Below are 22,151 nucleotides of genomic sequence, written 5' to 3' on the forward strand. Positions count from 1 at the left end.
CATTAGTGTAGAGCGGCATTTCCCAAAATGTTTTCAGTGGAGTCGTGGCTCTGTAAGGGGTTAACCATCAGCACTGGAGCCAAAAAAGACAGGTGTCCTACGGGTCCTCCCAGGACCTCTCCTTCCCTTGATGTCACTTGGGGATTTCTAAGGAGAAAGTAGTACGCTGCATTTTCCTAATGAAATTCATACCAGCATCCTAACCAGCTGGAAAGGCAACCCTGCAGGGCCACCGGCTCCAGACACTGATGACTCTGGCCCTGCTGTGGCCCGTCTCTCAAGACCTGATAGAGGAAGGAGGCTCAGGATTTGTTCTGGGGAGAGCGATGGCTGTGGGGCCCCGGAGGCAGTAGGGTGGGAGGCCCGCAGGAGCGGCAGAGACCTGGGAGCACTTTCCCAGGGTTCAGCGCTGGGAGAGCCGTGGCCAGGTTCCCAGCCATGGCTGAGTCTGGGGAGCAAGTGGTCGCAGCAGTGGACCCAGGAGCTGGAGTGGGAACCCACCTGGGAGAGAAGTCGGTGGGCTGTGGGCGGCCTTCTCATCAATAAGCTGGGCCCAGAGGTGGTAGACTCCAACCCCTACAGGGTTCCTGATGGCGCAGAGCCAAATGGGAATTGAAATAGACTGCAGGGAGGAAATCTGTACCCTTGCTGTAGCAATAGTAGGTGTTGGCAGAGTGGTGTGACTGCTGAGGTGACCTCACTACGTTGCTACTCTTTGGCCACGACAAGGAGGAGCTGGCCAGTATGAATAGACCTTTCTTCCAACCTGTCCTTCCAATCAAGCAGGATTAAGTGAAGTTCAAGCAGCAGTATATGCTTTGAGGAACATTAACCCTGGTGTTCTTTAGGAAGTACACAACTACAGTATAACTCTAGTAGAAGACTTTCAGCATTGCATGGGTAAGAATAAGTAATGGCAGATGAGAAGAGGGAAAACCCCTTGACCCAGTTTTTAGCTGTGCGGATGGTTTGGAAGCTTGGATGACAATAAACATGGCTTGTGGTGAACTTGGGCAAACGTGGCTGGAGTCTGGGGTCAGTGAAAATGCAGCTTCAGGGCATATACAGCTCATAATTCTTGGAGAATCTGCTTGTTTGGCATGGGCTCCACCAAATTGCTGTAAATACCAATGAAAAGACCTTCAAATGAGATGGTGCTGTGCAGCCGGTCTTCCCGCCACTGTTGGCATGGTTGCTGGGATCTTGGTGCAAAATGTGTTAAAAGTTTCTGTTAAAAGTTTGGTACTGTGAGTTTTTACCTTGGATATAATGCAGTGAATGATTCTTTTCCCTTCTGGGTCCGTGAAGCCAAATCCTTAGTGTATTGACAGAAATTGCAGGAAGCAACAGGAAGACTACAAGAACAGAAGGTTGTTCAACAAGAGGAAGAGATAATAGGTGAAGACAAGGGTTGAGGTATTGAGTTGGTATCTGAGGTTTCAGAAGACGAATTACTCAATTCTTCAGGCCCAGTTCCTGACTTACCTGAAGGATTGACCTTGCCATATACAATTCCCAAAAAGTAAGAAGGTTCTATGCCTGAGGTAACTGTGGAAGATTCTGGTGAAAGCTTGAAAGACATCGTGGCCAAGATGAAGAATATGTAGATAATGGACTGACCTGTATTTTACTTCCCAAGTTTAAGCCCATTCCCTTGTCATTTAAAAATTTCATTAAAAACTGGCAAAGCTTAGAGCAACATGAACTGAAACATAGTCTTCACAAAATTGTTACACTTTCCCAAAATACTGTGTTACTTGTTGCTTTCTCCCTTCAACTAAATCAGTAATTCCCCTAAAACTCATGTTTCATTCTAGTTAAGAACACTTGAAAACTTCGCATTGAAATGTCTGTGCCTTTTGGAAGGGGTGGGAAGAAATGACCAATTTGATCCCATATTCCTTTTCCTTCCAATAATCCTTTGTGGCCTGGTACCTGAGGCATGGGCAATAAAGTAGTATGTGGTTCTCAAATATAGGGAAAGGACAGGAGCTACAGCCTGTTGATGAGAGCTACCAGGCATCTATTCAGTGTATGTAGAATCACTCTTTACGAGAAAACTGTCTACTACTATTAACTTAGTTAGCAGTGAATTTAAAATAGTTAACCTGTAAAATAAAAATACCCTCTCAAATGTTACCTGATGAAGTAAATGCTGAAGTAAAGTCACTGGAAAAGTTTATAAACCTGAGAATTATATCAAAATAAGACAAAGGCAAACAAAAGGAAGCCCTCTTCACAGAAAAATGGAGAAAGGTACTTTTGGGAAGTACAAATTACATTTCTGCACCGGCAGAAGAAAAGAAATCATTGCTCCTGTGGAATATGTATCTGGAGTCACTGTACTTTATTGAGGAGCAAGGAATAAATTTAGTAAGAGCATTTAGTTTATACCCATCATGTGAGCTACCTTTAGGATATTTCATTTAAATTTGATTCCTAGATAATTCGATAGTATTTAGTGGAGACATAGAAGAGACCTAAATTACCTATGCAGTGAGTGACATGCCCCAACATTCCACATTTTATTTTTTTTTATTTTTTATTTTTTTAGATTTTATTTATTTATTTGACAGAGAGAGAGATCACAAATAGTCAGAGAGACAGACAGAGAGAGAGATGAGGAGAAGCAGGCTCCCTGCTGAGCAGAGAGCCCAATGCGGGACTCGATCCCAGGTCCCTGGGATCATGACCTGAGCTGAAGGCAGAGGCTTAACCTACTGAGCCACCCAGGTGCTCCAACATTCCACATTTTAAAAATTGCCGGTTAGGGGCACCTGGGTGGCTCAGTCAGTTAAGCATCTGCCTTCAGCCTAGGTCATGATTCCAGGGTTCTGGGATGGAGCCCCGCATCGGGCTCCCTGCTAGCTGGGAGTTTTCCCTTTCTGTCACCCCTCCCTGTGCTCCTGTATGCGCTCTCTCTTGTTCACTCTCTCAAATAATAAAATCTTTAAAAAAAAAATGCCCGTTAAAATTAGTGCCTTTTCTCCATGGCTTATAATCGAGAGCAGTGGGCAGTGGCTTCCATGAGCTCACCTCTGCCTGTCTCATGTGTGGAGTCCAGTGGCCTTAGGTACCATCAGTGAGTCTTCATATTTTGAAGAGAATAATACAACTTTGAGGAAAGTAACTTGGGTGGGTTAGATGTTATTCTTGAATTGTGTCACACGAACAGTAAAATGAAGCAACAGAGCCTGCTGCCACGGCAGTTAGGTAACAACAACGGTTTGGAAGCAGGCGACCTTTTGGTTCAGCAGCGTTTTATGATTATTTTATATTCCAGTTATGTCCCCATTCAGTAATTTCTTCTGGAAATTACTGAAATGTCATATATTCAAAACTGTAACTGCAGGAAAAACTGGAGTTGCTAAAATCAGTGTTGCCCTGAGGCAGTAGTAAAAAAAAATATTTTTTTCATGAAGGAAATATATTAATTATAGTGGAAACATTTTAAAAGTAACATTTAAGAAGCACTTCTGTAGTGCTGCAGTTCCGCGTTTGTGTTTGAATTTAGTACATGTCATTTTTGATTCATTGTGGTTTTATCTCATTTACAAAAATAGAAGTAACCTATAGAAAGAAGCTTGGTGATTGTGGAACTGCTTTTTCTTCTGCAAAAGGAAGGAAAAAGGTGAAGCTCGCAAAGTATGTGGCTTTACAATGGAAAGAAGATGGTTCAAAGGAGCCATGAATAAATGGTAGTTGCCTCACTTTACCAAACTGATGGAGTTATTTTGATAAACTTCCCAAATGGCGAATTCATCCGTGACGGCAGTCATCACTATCACAGTATGGCACTCACATGATTAATGGCATTATCGTCAATAAATTTAGTAGAGTTTTTGCTTTATCAGAATAGTTTTCCAGAATAAGTCACATTAGTGACATCAGAAGACTCTGGGATTTCAAAAAAATCAAGTTTAGAAGTAGATGAATAAAACTTAGAAATAAGGGTGCTTGGGTGGCTCAGTCTGTTAAGCATCTGCCTTTCACTCAGGTCATGAACGCAGGGTCCTGGGATCAGTCCCCACACCGGGCTCTCTGATCACCAGGCAGTCTGCTTCTCCCTCTGCCCACATAAAGTCGAGTCAGTCAGTTGGGCAGCCAACTCTTGGTTTTAGTTCAGGTCATCATCTTCCAGTCCTGGGATCCACCCCAGTTAGGCTTGACTCTGCTTAAGAGTCTCTCTCCCTCTATTTCCCCCTGCCCCTCTCCCCCTGCTCCCAGGCCTGTGTGCACGCTTGCTCTCTTCCTCTCAAATAAATATTAAAATGAAATCTTTAAAACTTAGAAATGAGGGCACCTGGGTGGCTCAGTTGGCTAAGCAGCTGCCTTTGGTTCAGGTCATAGTCCTGGGGGTACTGGGAACCAGCCCTGCGTCGGGCTCCTAGCTCAACAGGGAATCTGCCTCTCTCATTCCCCGCCCCTCCACGCAGCTTGTGCTCTCTCAAATAAATATCTAAAACAAAAACAAAAACTTAGAAATCAGAGTATTTTTTTTTAAGATTTTATGTATTTATTTGTCAGAGAGAAAGAGAGAACACAAACAAGGGAGCAGCAGGCAGAGGGAGAGGAAGAAGCAGCCTCCCCACTGAGCAAGGAGCCCAATGTAGGATTCGATCCCAGAACCCTGGGATCATGACCTGAGCTGAAGGCAGCCAAAATCAGAATATTTAGAAGTAAATAAAAGTGAGAAGAAATTCAGTTGATCTTGATTGATTTTAGTGGAGTCGTAGAACTCTTCCCAACTGCCCGTCATTAAAGAGTAGCGTGGATCTGGCTGTGAAGTGTGTGTGGTCGGTTGTGGTGTTCATCTCACCAGACTTAATGATAGTGTTCTTTAGTTTATTTTACAGTTTAATTTAAATTCACAGAGAAGTACCAAATGTTGTGGGGCCCCATTTAGCCCAGAAATGCAGTGGGGTGACATGGTGAACCAGCTTGGCATGAAGAATTCAACAGAGGTAATATACAAAGTACATAATTGAGAGTCAACCCTGCATTCTAATGGCAGGTTATGTGCACATCTATGGTTAGTTTCTTTGAAGAGAAAGAGTGTTTATTCGGTTTTTAAAAATGAAAGAAAAGACTAAGAATAGCATTTTATTAGCCTTAGTATTTATATTACATTCTTGTCAAATTCACTTACAGCTTGTTTACGGGTGGTTTGTTTAATTATTCAAACATGGTGAGCGTCTCATGTGCTGGATAGTGTACTGTCTGTGGTTCAAAGTAAAGAAGAATTTGTCCTTGGGCTTGAAAATGCTCTCGACTACTGACGGCTTTGCTTTTAAATACTTCAGTTTTGACTTAGTCGTGGAATTGTATGGAAGACATTAGATTCGCCCATCCAAACTTAATTATAAAGTCTGTTAATCAGTCTTTATTATTTAAGGGTAATTTTGTTTGTTAATGCATTTTCAAATACCGCCTCTCACCCACAGAAAATGTTATAATTTCAGTTTTCATTAGCATGCTATTTGGAATTTTTTAAACCAAGTATTTATGCGCTTTCCAGGGAAATGATTTGATTCACCAGAATGAGAAGTCTCTCTTAGAAATAATCCAAATTTCTCTGTATTTCATCATCCTCATTTTCATAGGCCTGATAGTGACACCTTAAATTCCAGAAAAATCTTCATCTCAGAGCCCAGCATCTCCGAAGAATGCTTAATCTGCCCCTTTAATAATTCTTGAACTGTGTGCAAAAAAGAACCCTATTTTTCCTAGGCTGCAGTTTTTTAAGCTATCTCCATTGGCAAGTTGTACGTAAGTAAGGTCTTAACTAAGGAAACTCTCCAGGCAAACATTCCTATGCTCCAGTCATGTTGTTTTCTCTTTGCTGCTGTGGATTTTGTCATCCCTTAACCAAGTACTTCTCTCCTGAATCTCAGATTACTTTTAGAGTATCAGATCCCATTAGGTACCCTTACATATCATAGTGATCAACACTGCCGTTTTTTTTTTTTTCGTATTGTATGACCGAATTACAGGATATATGTAAGATGTACAAATTACTTCTTTGCCTATTGTTACTGACTTAATATCTCTTTCTTTTCTTCTTTTAGGTTGTTTGATGTGTGCACAGTGTCACGAACAGACAGAGAAACCAAACTGACATTAGTGTTTGAACACGTCGATCAAGACTTGACCACTTACTTGGATAAAGTCCCGGAGCCTGGTGTGCCCACTGAAACCATAAAGGTACCAAGAATCGTCTCTCTGCTTGATTAAATAGTCACATTATTATAGTCTATTACTCAGTCGTATTTCTTTCCTATGAAAATTGCCAGGGGGTGCCTAGCTGGTTCTGTCAGTGGAGCATGTGACTCTTGATCTCAGGGTCTCAGGGTGTAGAGCTTACTTTAAAAAAAAATATATTGCGAGAATTAGAGCTTTTAGAACTCTGTACATAATTAAAATGTACCAGCTAAGTGAGATGTTCAAAGAATGAGATATATTCTAGCTCATTAATTATAGAGCTGAGTGAAAAAACCTTTGTAGTGTTCATACATATTAAAATTTTTGAAAAGTATCTCTATGTACATTATCTGGCCCTAATCTTAGAAGGTATAGTGTCATAAATACAGCTCAGTCTTTTTCTGATCACAGACTCTGAGGGACATAATTTGAAACTTCGCCTTGAGCATGTTGCATATTGTAATTGTATAATGACTCCAGAACATAAAGTATACTGTGTAAATCTGAAATACTGGTTCTTAGACTCTTCGTTCTCCATTTTTTTTTTCTCACTCATGAAACACTTAGAGGAAGCCTCAGTGCCAGGTACGGTCCTAAACCCTTGGGATGCAGGAATGACTTAAGACTCCTTAGAGATCATCTAGAAGTCCTTTCTTCCTTCAACCCTTCCTTCAATCCGTTCCCTATAGCGGGAAAACCTACTTAGGAAGTTTTATTGGTCATACTTCCGTCCTGCTTAATGGAACTTCTCAGTATATCTCTTCGATCAGTGAGTGTGGTGGGTGGGCGGGTCTTCAAGATGACCTTTTCGTTTATATCTATTAGGTGACTTAATGAAACCGGCTCCTAACCTCACCAGTCCTTGTTTAGAAATGGTTTCTAAAATTCAGCATCATTTTAGATAAGAGGTAATAGCTGGAAATACTTTATGTGGAAATACTTTAATGGAAATACTTGACTTCTAGTGATAGCAAGGTGGTGTTTTCAGATGCTGACACATTCAGAACTTGATGCTGAATGATTTGTTCCTTTGTTTTTACATTGATAAAGGATTTATTCCCATCTGCCTTTCATGAAAGAATATGATGCTCAGTAGTGTGCACTCGTCTCTTTCTGAGCAGTTTTAGGGACTTAAAGGCCCTTTAAATGTAGGAATTCCTGGAGTGCCTGGGTGGCTCAGTTGGTTAAGTGTCTGATTCTTGATTTCCGCTCAGGTCATGATATCAGGGTCATGAGATCAAGCCCTGCGCTCAGCGTGGAAACCACTTGAGATTAGTCTGCTCCTCACCACCCCAGCCGCGCCCCTTGCCGGCTCTCTCTCTCTCAATGAATAAAATCTTAAAAAAAAAAAAGTAGGTATTCCTTCTTACCTCTCTTGGCCCTCTTCTCCTCTCTCCCTGCATCCCTCGTTCCTCTCACTTTCTTGCCAGTGTGGCTTCAGTGCTTTCCTCTGTGAGTTTGTCTGAAACCCTATGTTCATCCCACAGGGCAGAGCCCCTTCTCATGGACTCTGTTACTTGCCAAGTTAGACTCTGTGTGGTTCACGATTTCTTACCTATGTCATTCATCCTCCTCCTCATAGTCATTTCTTGGCTCCCCTCCACACACCAGTAAATCTGCTGAACTACCAGGCTCACCCCAGATAGTTTTTGATCAACTTTCACAGCTAGATGTGATCTCATTGGTCTTAACAGTGCTTGTTCTACACATTTCCCCCTTTTGGTCCTATTTTCTACCTTTTTTTTTTTTTTTTTTTTTTTTTTTAAGATTTTATGTATTTGACAGAGAGAGAGAAATCACAAGTAGGCAGAGAGGCAGGCAGAGAGAGAGAGGAGGAAGCAGGCTCCCAGAGGAGCAGAGAGCCCGATGCGGGGATCTATCCCAGGACCCTGGGATCATGACCCAAGCCGAAGGCAAAGGCTTTAACCCACTGAGCCACTCAGGTGCCCCCTATTTTCTACCTTTAATTGTGATTATTTATGTCCATATTCATTCATCTTTGTATCCTGACAGTCACTACACGATGATTTTTACACATAGGTACTCAGTAAATAAGACACATTGACAGCCTTTCTTCAGATGTAATTACTTCACAATTTTTTTTAGGAGGGCAAGAGGGGGAAGTAATGCTGGTTATCAGAAGGTTTTGATAAAATGAACTGTTAAAAGTATTTCTAAGTTTTTCATCCATCTCCTGGGAAAGGAAATATCACTCATTCTGTATTAAACAGGAAATTCTCCCGGAGTCTCTTAAATTTCTTCAGCCTTTAGGGGTAATACCCCCACTGATCATATAGGGACCAAGTTTGCTGGTAGAAGTGGAGGCAAGGGGGTCTGGTTATCTAAGGTTAGTGTTTAATGGTATATTGATGCTTTCATAGTAAATTATGAAATACTTTAGGCAATTAATGTAGATGTCAGTGGTTAATTGAACATTTTCCTAACTTAAAGGCTAATCAAAAGATCTCTTTTGTCTTCATCTTTAACTTTTAAAAATTTTCTGAACTATACTATGCTAATCTGCTTTTCTTCCTTATCAAATGTAAGAGTTTTTAAGTAATTTGACTGTGATCTGGTAAGGCCATTATTTAAAACATGAATAATCATGGTAAAAGCACTATAAAACCATCAGATGTATAGTTTTAGGCCTTATATGGAAATGATACAAAATTATTTTTAGTAAAAACTTGTACTTTTGTTCTTGTGATTGATTTCTTTTTTAAAGAGTTGGTATATAGGGGCGCCTGGGTAGCTCAGTCAGCAGTTAAGCATCTGCCTTTGGCTCAGGTCATGATCCCAGGGTCCTGAGACTGAGCCCTACATCAGGTTCCCTGCTCAGTGGGGAGTCTGCTTCTCCCCCTGCTTGTGCTTGCTCTCTCTGACAAATAAATAAAATCTTAAAAAAAAAAAAAAAACAAAGAGTTGGTATGCAGGATAAATATCTGCTAAGGAGGAGGTTCTGGTTAGTTGGGGTTCTGGTTAATTGAATTTGGTAAGGACTCAGAAAACAGAAAATATTTTGTTATATAGACTTATTTATGGGCAGTCTCAATAACTAGATAACTAGATCAAGAGAATATCGCTTTTATGAACAACCTATTGGGAACACAGTCGGATTCTTACATAGAATAAGAGTTTTTCTGAGTATATTGGTACAAATATTTATTGAATATTTACAGAGAGTTTTGTGTCAGCCTTTGGGGAACAACAAAAATGAATTAGCCAAGAAGCTTACTCTACACCCAGAAACATGCAGTACACATTTTCTTATGGTTATTTCAATAGTTTAGGGAGTGTTTACAGGTAAAAAGAAAAAAAAAAAAAACATGACTCGCTCACGAATGAGCACCGTCTACAGCTAATTCTTTGTATTACGGTACCAAAATATTTTCTAAAATGTTCTTAAAAAATGTAGATATTAGTACTGACATAGTCTTACAAGTGTCAGAACATGCCATACTGTAAAATAATCATAAATATGCAAGAAAATCTTAACATGAAATAAATACAAAACAGAAATCAAGAAAAGACCTCCTGTAAGATCTTTTAGGGTAAGGAGTCTTCCTCAACAGCCTGTCCTCTACCACGTTTTCTGGGGCACTGTTTACCTGTTACCCACTTAAGTTCAGGATACTCTGGTGCCCACTCAGGACATAAATTACAGGAGGTGAGCAGTACTTGGATAAAACCGGAATGTTCCGTGGTCTCTGACTTGGTATGATAGAGGTCACATCTTTTTGTTTAGTATTTTCATGAACATATTTGTTAGAAAAGAACCCAGGATGGGCTAATGTGATGTGCTTATTACATTGATCACATAACAATTTTTCAAATTCTTTTAAATACCATTTGCTAATAACAACAACAACAAAACGGGAAAAACACCCTGGAGCCCTACGTATTTGTGAAGGTTGATAGTTGGGTGAACTCACTGGGAAAAGCTTGTGATGACTACGTGGTATTCACGTTTGGCTTTGATAAAGTAAGTGAAGTGTGGTAGAGGCCTGAATGGGAACTTGCCATTGAGAGGCTCATGAGAATAAAATAAAATCATGGGTGGTTCTTCCCATTTTAAAATACACTATATTATAAAAATAAATAAATGCATACATACATCTAGTGCATACTTCATCTTGAGGTCTTCATTACCTCTTCTTTTTTTTTTTTTTTTTTTTAAGATTTTTATGTATTTATTTATTTGAGAGACCGAGATCACAAGCAGGGAGAGAGAGAGAGAGGAGGAAGCAGGCTCCCCGCAGAGCAGAGAGTCCGATGTGGGGCTCGATCCCAGGACTCTGGGATCATGACCTGAGCCCGAAGGCAGAGGCTTTAACCCACGGAGCCACACAGGCGCCTTTTCATCACCTCTTCTTGAGGCGCATGCGTTGGTGATCACAATGACATTTGCTTAGAGGAGCCTGTTGCCTGTTGTACTTTAAAGTCAGCAAATATTCATTGGCTTGTCATTGCCCTATCTTGTTTTCCTCTTTTTAATTCTGATTGTTATCTTTCAGCGTACTTGATTATAGGGAGAGTCAGTGCCATCTTTATTTTTCTTTGAGATTTGACATTGTCTTCGTAGACTTCCATGCTTAAACTTTAAGAAACAATAATTGACATCTTAATGATTATTATTTTTTTTAGGGTTCAAGATAAATTTAGAGTCTCTGTGCTTAGATAGCACTTTTCATTTATGAGGACTTTATGAGAAAAAGGAACTTCCAGATTTTTTTTTCTCTTTCATGCCTTTGTCAGCTGCCCTGTAAGAGGGAATAAGAAAGCACCTGTAAATAAAATCTGTCTTCTTGTTCTTTAACCAGTGTAACTGCTACCCAGAAAATGAACTATATGGCAGGTTTTGTATCAGGAGAGACTTCCATGTAAAGTCTTCTGTTTTATAAGGTTTTAAAATGAAATGCCCTGTTTTACTGAACTACTCATTTGGTGCTTAGGCTTGCCTGTAATAGTACAGTGTATTTCCTAGTATATGGAATGGCTTCTCAACATCTTATAAACTCCTTCTTTGGACATTCTGTGCCTATAACATGTTTGTTGAAATTGGCAGTATAATTTCACAAGTAGAAATCCAAGGCACTGAAAGATCAGTCGGAAAAGATCAGCTGCCTCTCCAAAACAGGACAGGGGTCTTTTAGCTCGGGACCATATGGCCCCTTTGTATGACTCAATCTTGGAATAAAAATTACATTTTACTTATGTATTTCTATGATAAATGAATTCTATAGGGCTTGAGAAGGCCCAAAAGCTCAAAGTTTATGTGTCTGTTTGGGTCATTTTCCCTGTGAATTAGATTTCGTTTTATCTTCAATTGAATGTTTCTTACAGATTTCTGTTGGTTGTAATCTCTTCCCTAGGAGATAAAATATACTATTTGGTTTATTTTACAAAACCCAGACTTCAGAGACTGACACACAGTCTTAATAGCACCTGTTTTCTGCCTCTGGGAAATATCTGTTTTCATGAATAATATCTGCTTGCAGTAAACAGTGGCTCTGGTGTCAGTATGGGATGCCCGGGGCTGCGCCTTCTTTCTCCATCTGACATAACGCAGAGTGACTGATGGGTCCCCAGCCACTCCGGATGAGGAAAAGTCCCCCAGACCCTTCTCTCCTCTCACCCCTAAAGGAATCAAGCCGTTGCCCCTTCTCGGCTCCTGGTGGTCTCCACTTTGCCTGAATTATGAGCAGGTGATTTGTCTCATCTTTGCAGGACACAGAGCAAATTAACATGAAAATATCGCTTCTCAGAAAACAAGGCAGGCTTGAATGCCCCGTCGCTGCTGGTCATTAGCCATCTGCCACCGACACTCATACTCTGTTTATCACATTGGAAATTCAGAGCAGATGTTGCATAATAAGGTGATCCCAAAAACAAGGCAAGAAATTCAAAGAACACATACTCCACAATAACGATAAGGATCCTGGAAGGACAGTTTTTTCCATCTAGTGTCATGGCTGGACTAATTGAATAGACCATGTTTTTAAAAACATACATGTACGTACACACATCTGTCCTTGTGTTTAATACTGCTTTTTGTAGTAAACGTGAAATAATTTTGAAAGAAAACGCCCAGGGGAAAGCTGTCTGAGAGGACTGTTTAATAAAATTAATTTTAATAAGCAAAGTAGAATGTCCTAATAACACTGGTTCCAGGGCAAAGGAGCTCATAGGGCAGTCACGCCAGTGTTGATTTTTACTCTGTGATGGACCCAGCAATTTAACTTCAGATAGTTCACTCCTGTCGTACAGTTGGATCGCTCAGGGCTCATTGCTCACCAGTGCTGTTTCCCAGACCATTCATTTTCTTCTTAGTACTCAAGATCCTATGTTCCCTATACCCTTTCCCTTCACTGCTTCTCCCACCTGTTGCTTTCTCCACCACCACCACTGTCACCACACCCCCACTCTCCACATGCTTAGCTTTACTGGGCTCTGCATAGCTCTGCACCAGCCCTCTCTTCTGTCCCCGGCTTTGGGCTCTCTCCAGCCTGCGTCCTAGGAGTCTTCATTTTAGTTCTGCTGCCGTCCACATTGAGGTAACAATACTTGATAGGACCCGCTGTTATAGTGTTTTATCTAATCTATGTATGCACGTTCTAGACCCTTATGATGCCCTATAAGAAGCATATCATTCAGGGTGCCTGGGTGGCTCAGTTGGTTAAGCGTCCGACTCTTGATTTCGGCTCAGGTCGTGATCTTGGGGTTGTGAGATGGAGCCTGTGTGCGGCTTCCTGCTCAGCAGGAAGTCTGCTTGGAATTCTCTCTCTCCCTCTGCCCCCCACCCTGTGCTTACACATGTGCGGTCGCTCACTCTCTCTTCTTCTCTCTCTCTAAAAAAAAAAATACATAAATCTTTAAAAGGCACATCATTCACAGTGTATTAACCATTGTGCTTGGAAGTATTCTTTAAAAAAAAAAAAAGGCATCTGGACTTTCCATCAGGAATGCAACCTAGATGGTAGATTTTTTTCCTGTGGAAAGTCTGCTCCAAATACAGTCTTTTGACTCAACAGCAGTATTTTCTGCACACAGACCACACCCTTCACTATGTATGTGTTCTCCTGACACATACACATAGAATTGGAAGGGGATATCTTTAAGAGGAACATCAGCTCTATTGCTCTGAGGAAGACGTAAGCAGCCAGTCTAAGAACAGCCAGCAGCGTAGCACCCACAGTTGGCCATTGACTCCAGGAGGAGAGATCCTCAGAAGGAAGTGAGTCAACTCTGAGTTTTCCCCAAATTTGGGGGAAAATATAGAGTGTATGAGCTAAACTTGTGGTAACTTTCAGTGAATCAAGAAACTTCTTCAGGAAGAACATACTTAGATAATCTAGATTTTGAGGACTCCCCCAGAAGGAAATCCTTAGACAGTTTCCCAAGCCCTGGAGTAAGCTGAAAACATCAGGAGACAAAGGACAGAATTATGCAAATACATGATTATCTAAAAGTAGATAATAACAATTATAACAGTTACTTGCTGGTTTGGATTTTTCTTTTCCTAACAGGAAATAGGGGTTAAAAAAAAAAAAGCTAATGTCTTTCTAAAGGTGTACTGTAAGACTGACTCACTTAAAATAAATACTGACTCACTAAAGTAAGCAAACGACACTTTGATCAAACTAGTAACAGGTAAGTTGGAATCACTTTAGAAAATGTTTCTTCACCTTAGGCATTGAATCTGTTTATAGAGCCCATTAAAAAGTCACAGGCAGTGTATACCCAGTGTGTTTCACCGTGGTGACACACAGCAGAGAGAGGCTCTGCATAGAACAGGGATATTCCGCATCTAAATTTAGCATGTGCCCAAGCTCCCTGGTTATAGTCTTTTTTCTGACTCTTTTCCTCTCAGTGTTGGAACATTCAAGGCCTCACCCTCCGCCCTCTTTTCTTTGTTGTCTATACTTTCTGGCCAGGTGATGTCATTCCATCCAGAATCTTCAGATATCATATGATATTCAGATATCATATATCCTCCAGGCTGAGCTCTCCCCCATGCTATCACCATATGATATCTCATAACCAAAACATTGCCCAAGGATCCTCTTACCAGTTGAAGCCTTCCCCAGGCCCCCATTGCTTGAGCCCCACTCTTAGGCATTATTCTTGGTTTCTTGCTTTCCTTCACAGTCTTCATCCAGTCCATGAGAAAGTACTTCTTTTTTTCTTTTCTTTAAATAAACATATAATGTATTTTTATCCCCAGGGGTACAGGTCTGTGAATCACCAGGTTTACACACTTCACGGCACTCACCGTAGCACATACCCTCCCCAATGTCCATCACCCCACCACCCTCTCCCTCCCCCCTCCCCCCCAGCAACCCTCAGTTTGTTTTGTGACATTAAGAGTCTCTTATGGTTTGTCTCCCTCCTGATCCCATCTTGTTTCATTTATTCTTCTCCTACCCAAGAAAGTACTTTTGGCTTTATTCCCCCAAAGATATCCCCAGTCCAACTACTTTTCAGTATCTTTATTGCTAAAGCTCTAGTCTTAATCCATCAGACCAGCTTTGTAACCCAGTATGCTGTCTTCCATTCCTGCACCTTTTATTCATCATCCTCGGTATAACAACCAGTGGGACCTTACTAAAACATAAAGTGTTACTCCCCCATTGAAAACTTTTCTCCAGTGGTTTCCCATGACCTGTAGAATAAAATCAGGAGTCCTACATGACGGAGGGCTCTTTCTTCCTCCACCCTTCGAATTCCAGTGTGCCTCCACCCTTCTCTGGTCCACTGTTCCCCGGCCACACCTGCTTTCTTTCTGTTCTCCTGCCATGCTTCCAGCTTGGAGTGTAATGTACTGACTGTTAGTGCTGTTTGGAATGTTCCACACCTCTCCCTCCCCTGTTGTTCTGTTTTATCTTCTTCATAACTCTGAGCTGAAGTTATCTCATTCATTTTCTTGTATGTGTTTGTCTTTCCCAACTGGAAGGTAAGAGCTTTGGGTTTAGGACTGCAGTTGATTGCACTTACGCCAATACTAGTGTGCTGTCTGGAATGTAAGGGACACTCCTAGGTTGATGAACAGAGGTTGGTCACTATACTAAGGTGCTTACCTCACTAATCCTCGAATTTATTCTGAAATGTAGGAATCAGTGGACCCATGGTACAAGTTAGTAAGTTGTACTTTTTCAAGGTTAGATTGTGTATGTAATTATGCATCCACACACGTAGAAGAATAAGTCCATGTGGTACGTCCTGTCTCAACACATCCACTTTGTGCCTGCACATTCTTTACAGTGGGCAGGGCGTTGGGATTATCCACATTGTAACTAAGGATTCACCTCATTGGCTTGGTTTAGATGTAGTCTAAAGCCAATAACTGATCTCCACTAGAACTATAAAGTGTTGCCTCTGTTCGTGTACTACTAACTTACCAAAATTCCAGAAATTACCATCTTTCCATGTTGGATTCTGTTAAATAGGTTTTATACTAAGGATCGGAAACCAAGTCCAATGAAGAGAATGATTGACGCTATGAAGGGCAGACCCTCTTCTCGTCTCTGCGGGATATATATGTAAAAAATAATTCAGTAGTTACACATTTTTTAAAATCTGAAGCTAAGTTTGCCGTAAGGATACGTTCAGCATTGTGTCCAAAGTTCCTCCTCATCCCCGCCAGGAGAAGTCACAGTTTTGAAGTTAAGTGACTTTACAAAATCTAACTGAAAATACTGTCCTCTATTTCTTCATTTGCATTTTGATCCTTCTTCCCCCCAAATTACAGATACTTCTATGCACTGGGGAGTTTGGAAGTTAAGATAGCACCGTTCCGCTGGAACAGTTGTTAACAATTTACAGTCACTACATTTTAAATTAGTGAAAGGTCTATAAAGATGGTATCCACCAGTTATCTAAAATAGCATTTTATTCCTCATTCCTAAGCAAGGTGGAAAGGATTAATCAGTTCTTTCATTGCAGTTAAGAAAATCATTCTTGGTTCTAGTAAATATTTGTCAAATGAATAATGCTTTCACAAACACTTGTGTAACGAGCCCTTGAAAACCCGATAGCAGCAGTCGTGAGACTCAAATACCTCCAATGTATGAACTGTTGTTGCGATTCCTCTCATTCTGCTCTTCCTCTTTCTCATCATCATTCTAAAAGAAAAAAATTCTCCAAAAAGATCGACTCCAGTGGAATATGAAATGAGGAGAACTTGACCTGAATTTGGACTTCTGTATCTACATCAGGGGCTGATGCCAAGCATCTGGATACTGTGACACTTGAAGTCTTAGGAAGTAAAAGATAATTCTGGACTGTTAGAAATAATCAAGTATAAATCTAATCTCTAAAAAGTCTCACTACTGCCATGCAATAGTAAGCTTAATTGAGATGCCTGGAAAATAGACTAAACTCAACACATTTTGCAAAAAAGGAGTTCCATGGAATAAAGGGTTAATGAGGGTAGGTAAACATGATATTTCTCCAGGTGTGGTCGTTAATCAGCTACATAACCACTGCCTCGAGTGCTCCTTTAAAACAGTCATCCTGCCCTAACCAACTCTCCAACCTGCTCTCGGAAGGAGTGTCTAGTAAGTACCCTCTGGTGATGCTTATAGACACCGCAGTTTATTTATTTATTTTTTAAAAGATTTTATTTATTTATTTGACAGAGAGAGAGAGAGAGATCAGAAGTAGGCAGAGAGGCAGTTAGAGAGAGGGGGAAGCGGGCTCCCTGCCGAGCAGAGAGCCTGATGCGGGACTCAATCCCAGGATCCTGGGATCATGACCTGAGCCGAAGGCATAGGCTTAACCCACTGAGCCACCCAGGCACTCCTAAACACCGCGGTTTAAAAAATATTCTCCTTCAGTATCTTTATGTGTGACTTATGGCAGGACTGGCATGGGGAATGGAATACATTCTGAGATGATTCAACCCTCTGAAATACTTGCTTGTTGTGCCTGAATAATGCCAGCCACCAGAAGGTTCAGATCTCAGCCCAGGTGAAGTCCGGTGGGGCATTTTAACTAGGAGTTAAACATACAACACCTGTTTAATAACACCCAGGTTTTAGGGGTGTCTGGGTGGCTCAGTCAGTTAAGTATGTGCCTTCTGCCCAGATTGTGATCCCAGGGTCCTGAGATTGAGCCCCACATCCGGCTCCCTGGCAGGGAGCCTGCTTCTCCCTCTCCCTCTTGCTGCTCCCCCTGCTTGGGCTTGCTCTTGTCTTTCTCTCTCTCTCTCTCTCTGTCAAATAAATAAAAAAGTCTTAAAAAAAAAAAGAGAGAGAGAACACTGAGGTTGTATTCCTTAAGATGTTCTATTGGCAAATGTAACTCACTAATAAAAATTAAAAAGAAAACACTTGGGAATATGAGAATTCTAACTAGAAATTCTTCTTCTTTTTTTTTTTTTTAGATTTTATTTAATTGTTTGATAGATAGAGATCACAAGTAGGCAGAGAGGCAGGCAGAGAGAGAGAGAGGTGGAAGTAGGCTCCCCATAAGCAGAAAGCCCGATGCAGAGATCGATCCCAGGACCCCGAGATCATGACCTAAGCTGAAGGCAGAGGCTTTAACCCACTGAGCTACCCAGGCGCCCCTCTAACTAGAAATTCTTAAGCCACTCTGAAATCTTATTCTTTAAAAAAAATTCTTAATGACGCATCACAATTTGACCTTTGGAAGACGCTTTTTGTTTCATTTCACTTATGTTTTCATAGTTCTCTGTGGTCTTGAATTAATAAACTGTTACCAGACTTGCAAATGTAACTGGTCCAGAATTCTTAACCTGTTTTACAGGTAAGGAACCAAATCCATGTGAAAGTTAGGTGGGTGATAGCTTTTTTAGCATTGACAGCAGTGCCAAACATAGTATTCAGGTACTCCCATATTAGAAGCAATGAGTGCTCAAATTTCTTCCAGCTGTCATTATAAACTTTCTTTTTTAAAAAGATTTATTTAGAGAGAAGAAAAGAGAGGGCACGTGAGCAGGGGTGGGAGGCAGAGGGAAATGGAGAGAGGGAATCTCTAACAGACTCCCCACTGAGCACGGCGCCAGCATGGGACTCGATCCCAGAACCCTGAGATCATGTCATTAGAAGCTTTTAACAAATACAAGCTGGTAGCTTTGTTGATTTTTATATTTACCATTGCTCTCTGCTGTCCTTAACCATACTTGTTCATTTTTCCTTTCTTGGACAAACCAAAGAAATATTTATCATTCTATTCCAGTAGAGTCATACCACTTTTAGATTGGAAGGCTAAAATAGAACTTAGCAGGAAATTGGGGACCACAGGGCATAGGAGCGTTCACTGCGAATTAAGTTTGGGAACTGCGACATTACCGGTTAATTAAGTCTGCATTGAGCAGTCGGATTTTGATTGATTTGGAAACAGTTACCCTCAGTCTAAGATGTTCTTTGGCTATGTCTAGTATGGAATGAATGCTTGAAGTGCTCTTTGTTGACATTTTAATTTCACTTATATATGACGTTTTAATGTTCAAATCTGGAACTGAGAAATTCACATCACCCATAGCTGAAGACCTGATGTGTTTGTTGAGACTAATTTGGTGTAAAGGCCATAAGAAAGGGCCCTGCTTCCCTCTACCGCCTCCTATGAAAATATGTTCCTCTCAGCAGGACAGGGTACAAGAAAGGGAAGAAATGAGTTGGTGGTAACAAGACGATTAATTGTATCGGCCCAAGGGAAAAAGAAGATATTTATAACCCACAATAACCCCCCAAAAGTAGCTTTTTTAAAAAGCATGTGATTATGTCAAATGTAAATATCTGAAACATTATATGACTCTTATTCCCGCATTATGAGTATTACTCCAGTCACAGCAATTTATCTTGTAAACCTAGTAAGTTCTCTGATATTTTCCACCAGATATTAAGGATTGGTTGATGCATGTCTTCAGTGCAAAAACTATATAATGCCAATAAATGACATGAAAGGACAAAAATACCAGTTAAGTTCTGTCTTTAACATCATCTGTTCTAAACGTGGCTCCTGTACTAATGGTCCTTGGTAATCAACTCATCATTACTGTTAAGGCCTTGATGGAAAACACTTAGGAACCGGAAGAAAGTGAAATATAAATTACATTAGAATGAATTAAGAAAAGAGTTGCATTTTGGTATCCTCCCAAGCAGAGAGATTTATGAAAGCATCACCCACCGAGAGAAAGGACTTCTTTCCTTTTCTGTTTCAATACTACCATCACTTTCACCAGCAAGGTTTCTCAGGACCTTCTTACTTTATTTATCACTAAGTTCCATAATTAACATATGGTTCATGTTATTGATTTCTCAGGTTTCAAAGTAAAATAAATTGAGCTTTCTTCCACATTTAGAATATACAGTTTTTTTAAGGAACTCTAAACAAAGACACGCATTATTTGTAAGTCAGAGAGCAGCTGCCAGAAAACAGAAAATTAGGAATGGAGTCATGGGTGAAATAATGGAGATACTGTTCAGAGGTAACCCTTTGTACAGCAGGAAATTTTCCTTAGAAAAGAGACAGCTGAGTTTGCTTGTAAATTTTGCTAGAAACAGGCCTGATTTAGTAACATTTAGTGCTGGTTAGGAGACTGAAGACAGCACTTTCAGCTTTGGATACCAAGCAAGTGCCCTCTTTTATGGTTTTGTATAAAGTCTAATAAACACTCTATAGTTTCAAAAGGCAAGTGTGTATGGGGGGGGGTCACTGTTAATTTTTTTAATGAATAGAATAACATATAAGCAAATATCAGATCTGAGAGTCCAGTCTTCTAAGCAAAACACTATAGATATTATCACAAAGGAAACAATTCATGGACTAGACTATAAAAATCTTAAATTATTATAAATAAAACTAAAAGGCAAATAAAACGATTTTAAAAATATGACAAGTTTAGTATCCTTAACATATAAAAAGCTTTTATAATCCAATAAGAAATTACCCAATTTAGATATAGAGAAGGAATGTGCAGTCAGGAAGAAACACATGTACATGGAATGGTTGAAAGATAGGGGAAATACTCAGCCTTACAGATAATCAGAGAAATACACATGAAAAAGGAGGATGTACTAAGATTAAATAAATTACAAAAATTCATCTAACAATGATTTTTGCAAAAAAAAAATTTTTGAAGAATAATTGCATAAAGAAAGACAAGCTTCAAACTGTTTATACAATATGATCCTAAGTTTGAAGTCCATCTCAAGTTCATATATTGAAAACCAGAAGTAAATATACTGAAACATTAAAAACATGTATCTCTGTGGAGATATTATAGGTTGTTTATATATATAAACAAAAAAAGTCTAAAGTCTAGAGTGAGCATGTACTATTACTACACAAAGCCATATGAATTGTCAGTAGTTGACTGCTTTTGTCCTACAAAAATAGAAATTTCCTATAATTCAGCCTAATAGTCTTAACATCTGACAAGGGTGTTTCAACATCGTTTTTTTTTTTTTTTTATGGGGAATACAGTCTGTTACAGAGAAGTTTGAGTTCTTACATCTGAATCTTTTCTTCATGGCTAAGCATAAGAATTATCAACATAGTATCATTTCCTTTGCTGTTAGGAACACCGTAAGACTGATTTTGTAAAATAATCAATGTATATACATTAAAAGCATTTAGTACATGCCTATTGATGCTAATAATGATAAAATGACAAACATTGAAAGAGTAGAAAAAAAAATGATTGGTTTCCTAATAAGATTTACTGACACCATTGTTGTCTCCTTTAATCTTATTGTCATATTACCATTAAATAGAATAATTGGGCTATGGGGGAATTTCACTTGATTGTAAACGGAGGTAATTACTACTGAGTAGTAAACTCTATAGAATGAATTTACAAGTCTATTTTTACTACAGTGGCAGGCATAGGCGTGGATTTCTTTAGTGCGCATGGAATGTTTTCACTGTTTTTTACCTCACATCAGCTTTTCATCCTCTTACTAAAATGAGCTCCTAACAGTTAACATTGTATAGTTAAGGAAAGGCTTTTTTGGATATTTGTGTTTATTCTGTACCTGCAAAAAATTTTTAAAAATAAAAATGGAACATTTCTTTCAAACCCTGGATTGGTCTGTACAGGGAGATTACCTATACAGGCCAAATAGATGAGATAGATAGATAAATGGATAAGATATAATGAATGCAAAATTGATTTAATGAAGGGTTGTCAGACGTCTTTCCAATTTTTCCTGAAGTAGAATATCTGAGACTCGAAACGCTAACAGTGATCTTTGGAACATGTACTTGCCCTCACGAGAACATGAATAACGCTTAGGACAACCTGTATTTCTTCAAAGTTAAAGCGGGGGAAGTGCTGCCAAAAAAAATTTGAATGTATGTTTGTTTGTTATTTTCTGAATGTTGGGTGGGGAGGGGAACCTTCCTTTAAAGTCTGTCATCCTTTTCCATTGTAGTCCTTTTGAACATATGAAGATGAACATAGACCAGTGTGGGTGATAGTAAATGAAAATTGTTAAGGATACGTCGTTTTCAGAACAAGAAATCCCTACAGCTTTGGTAGTCCCCTTGTTGGATTCGGAAAACTGGCATCACCAAGCAAGCTGTTCCAAAACCACTTTAATCCCAGCCTGAATCAGCAGTAGATGTCAGTCAGTAGTCATTGCTGTGTTCCCACCGAGCCCTGTGAGCCACAAGCCGTCAGAGCCAAATACTCTTAAGGTAGAGGCAACACACCCTTGATAGTAACCTAAAGCATTGCATAGGAGAGAGTCTCATTCCACTGGGATAGAAACCACTGAGCTCTCTTTCCTCCAGCCCAAATAACAAAGTCCTAGCCTCCGGTGATTGATGAGCATGTTACCAGGGGAAATGGACTGGAAAATCATCGCCTTGTCTTTTCCTTGCCACAGGAAAGCCATAACAGAGATCTCTATTCTTCTTCTTCTGATAAGAGGCCTAACGAAGCATCCAGAAGGGCTGGGAAGCCTGGAAATGTTATATCCAGC

The 22,151-nt window shown here is 40.0% G+C and overlaps 1 protein-coding gene and 1 pseudogene across 5 annotated transcripts in view; both read left to right on the top strand.

The window, feature by feature from the left end:
* CDK6 (cyclin dependent kinase 6) overlaps window positions 1–22,151 on the top strand; it is a 244,070-nt gene that overhangs the window by 61,676 nt on the left and 160,243 nt on the right. For all 4 annotated transcript variants that reach the window (XM_082692623.1, XM_082692625.1, XM_082692622.1 and 1 more), the window contains exon 3: window positions 6,069–6,204. In XM_082692623.1, the coding sequence (XP_082548749.1) occupies window positions 6,069–6,204 (136 nt within the window). The remainder of the gene's footprint in view (window positions 1–6,068; window positions 6,205–22,151) is intronic.
* LOC309844953 (ubiquitin-like modifier-activating enzyme 5 pseudogene) lies at window positions 654–1,607 on the top strand (annotated as a pseudogene). The gene has a single exon. The product of its transcript is annotated as a ubiquitin-like modifier-activating enzyme 5 pseudogene (transcript).

Source organism: Mustela nivalis, assembly GCF_964662115.1.
Source record: "Mustela nivalis genome assembly, chromosome: 12".
NCBI classification, from domain to species: domain Eukaryota; kingdom Metazoa; phylum Chordata; class Mammalia; order Carnivora; family Mustelidae; genus Mustela; species Mustela nivalis.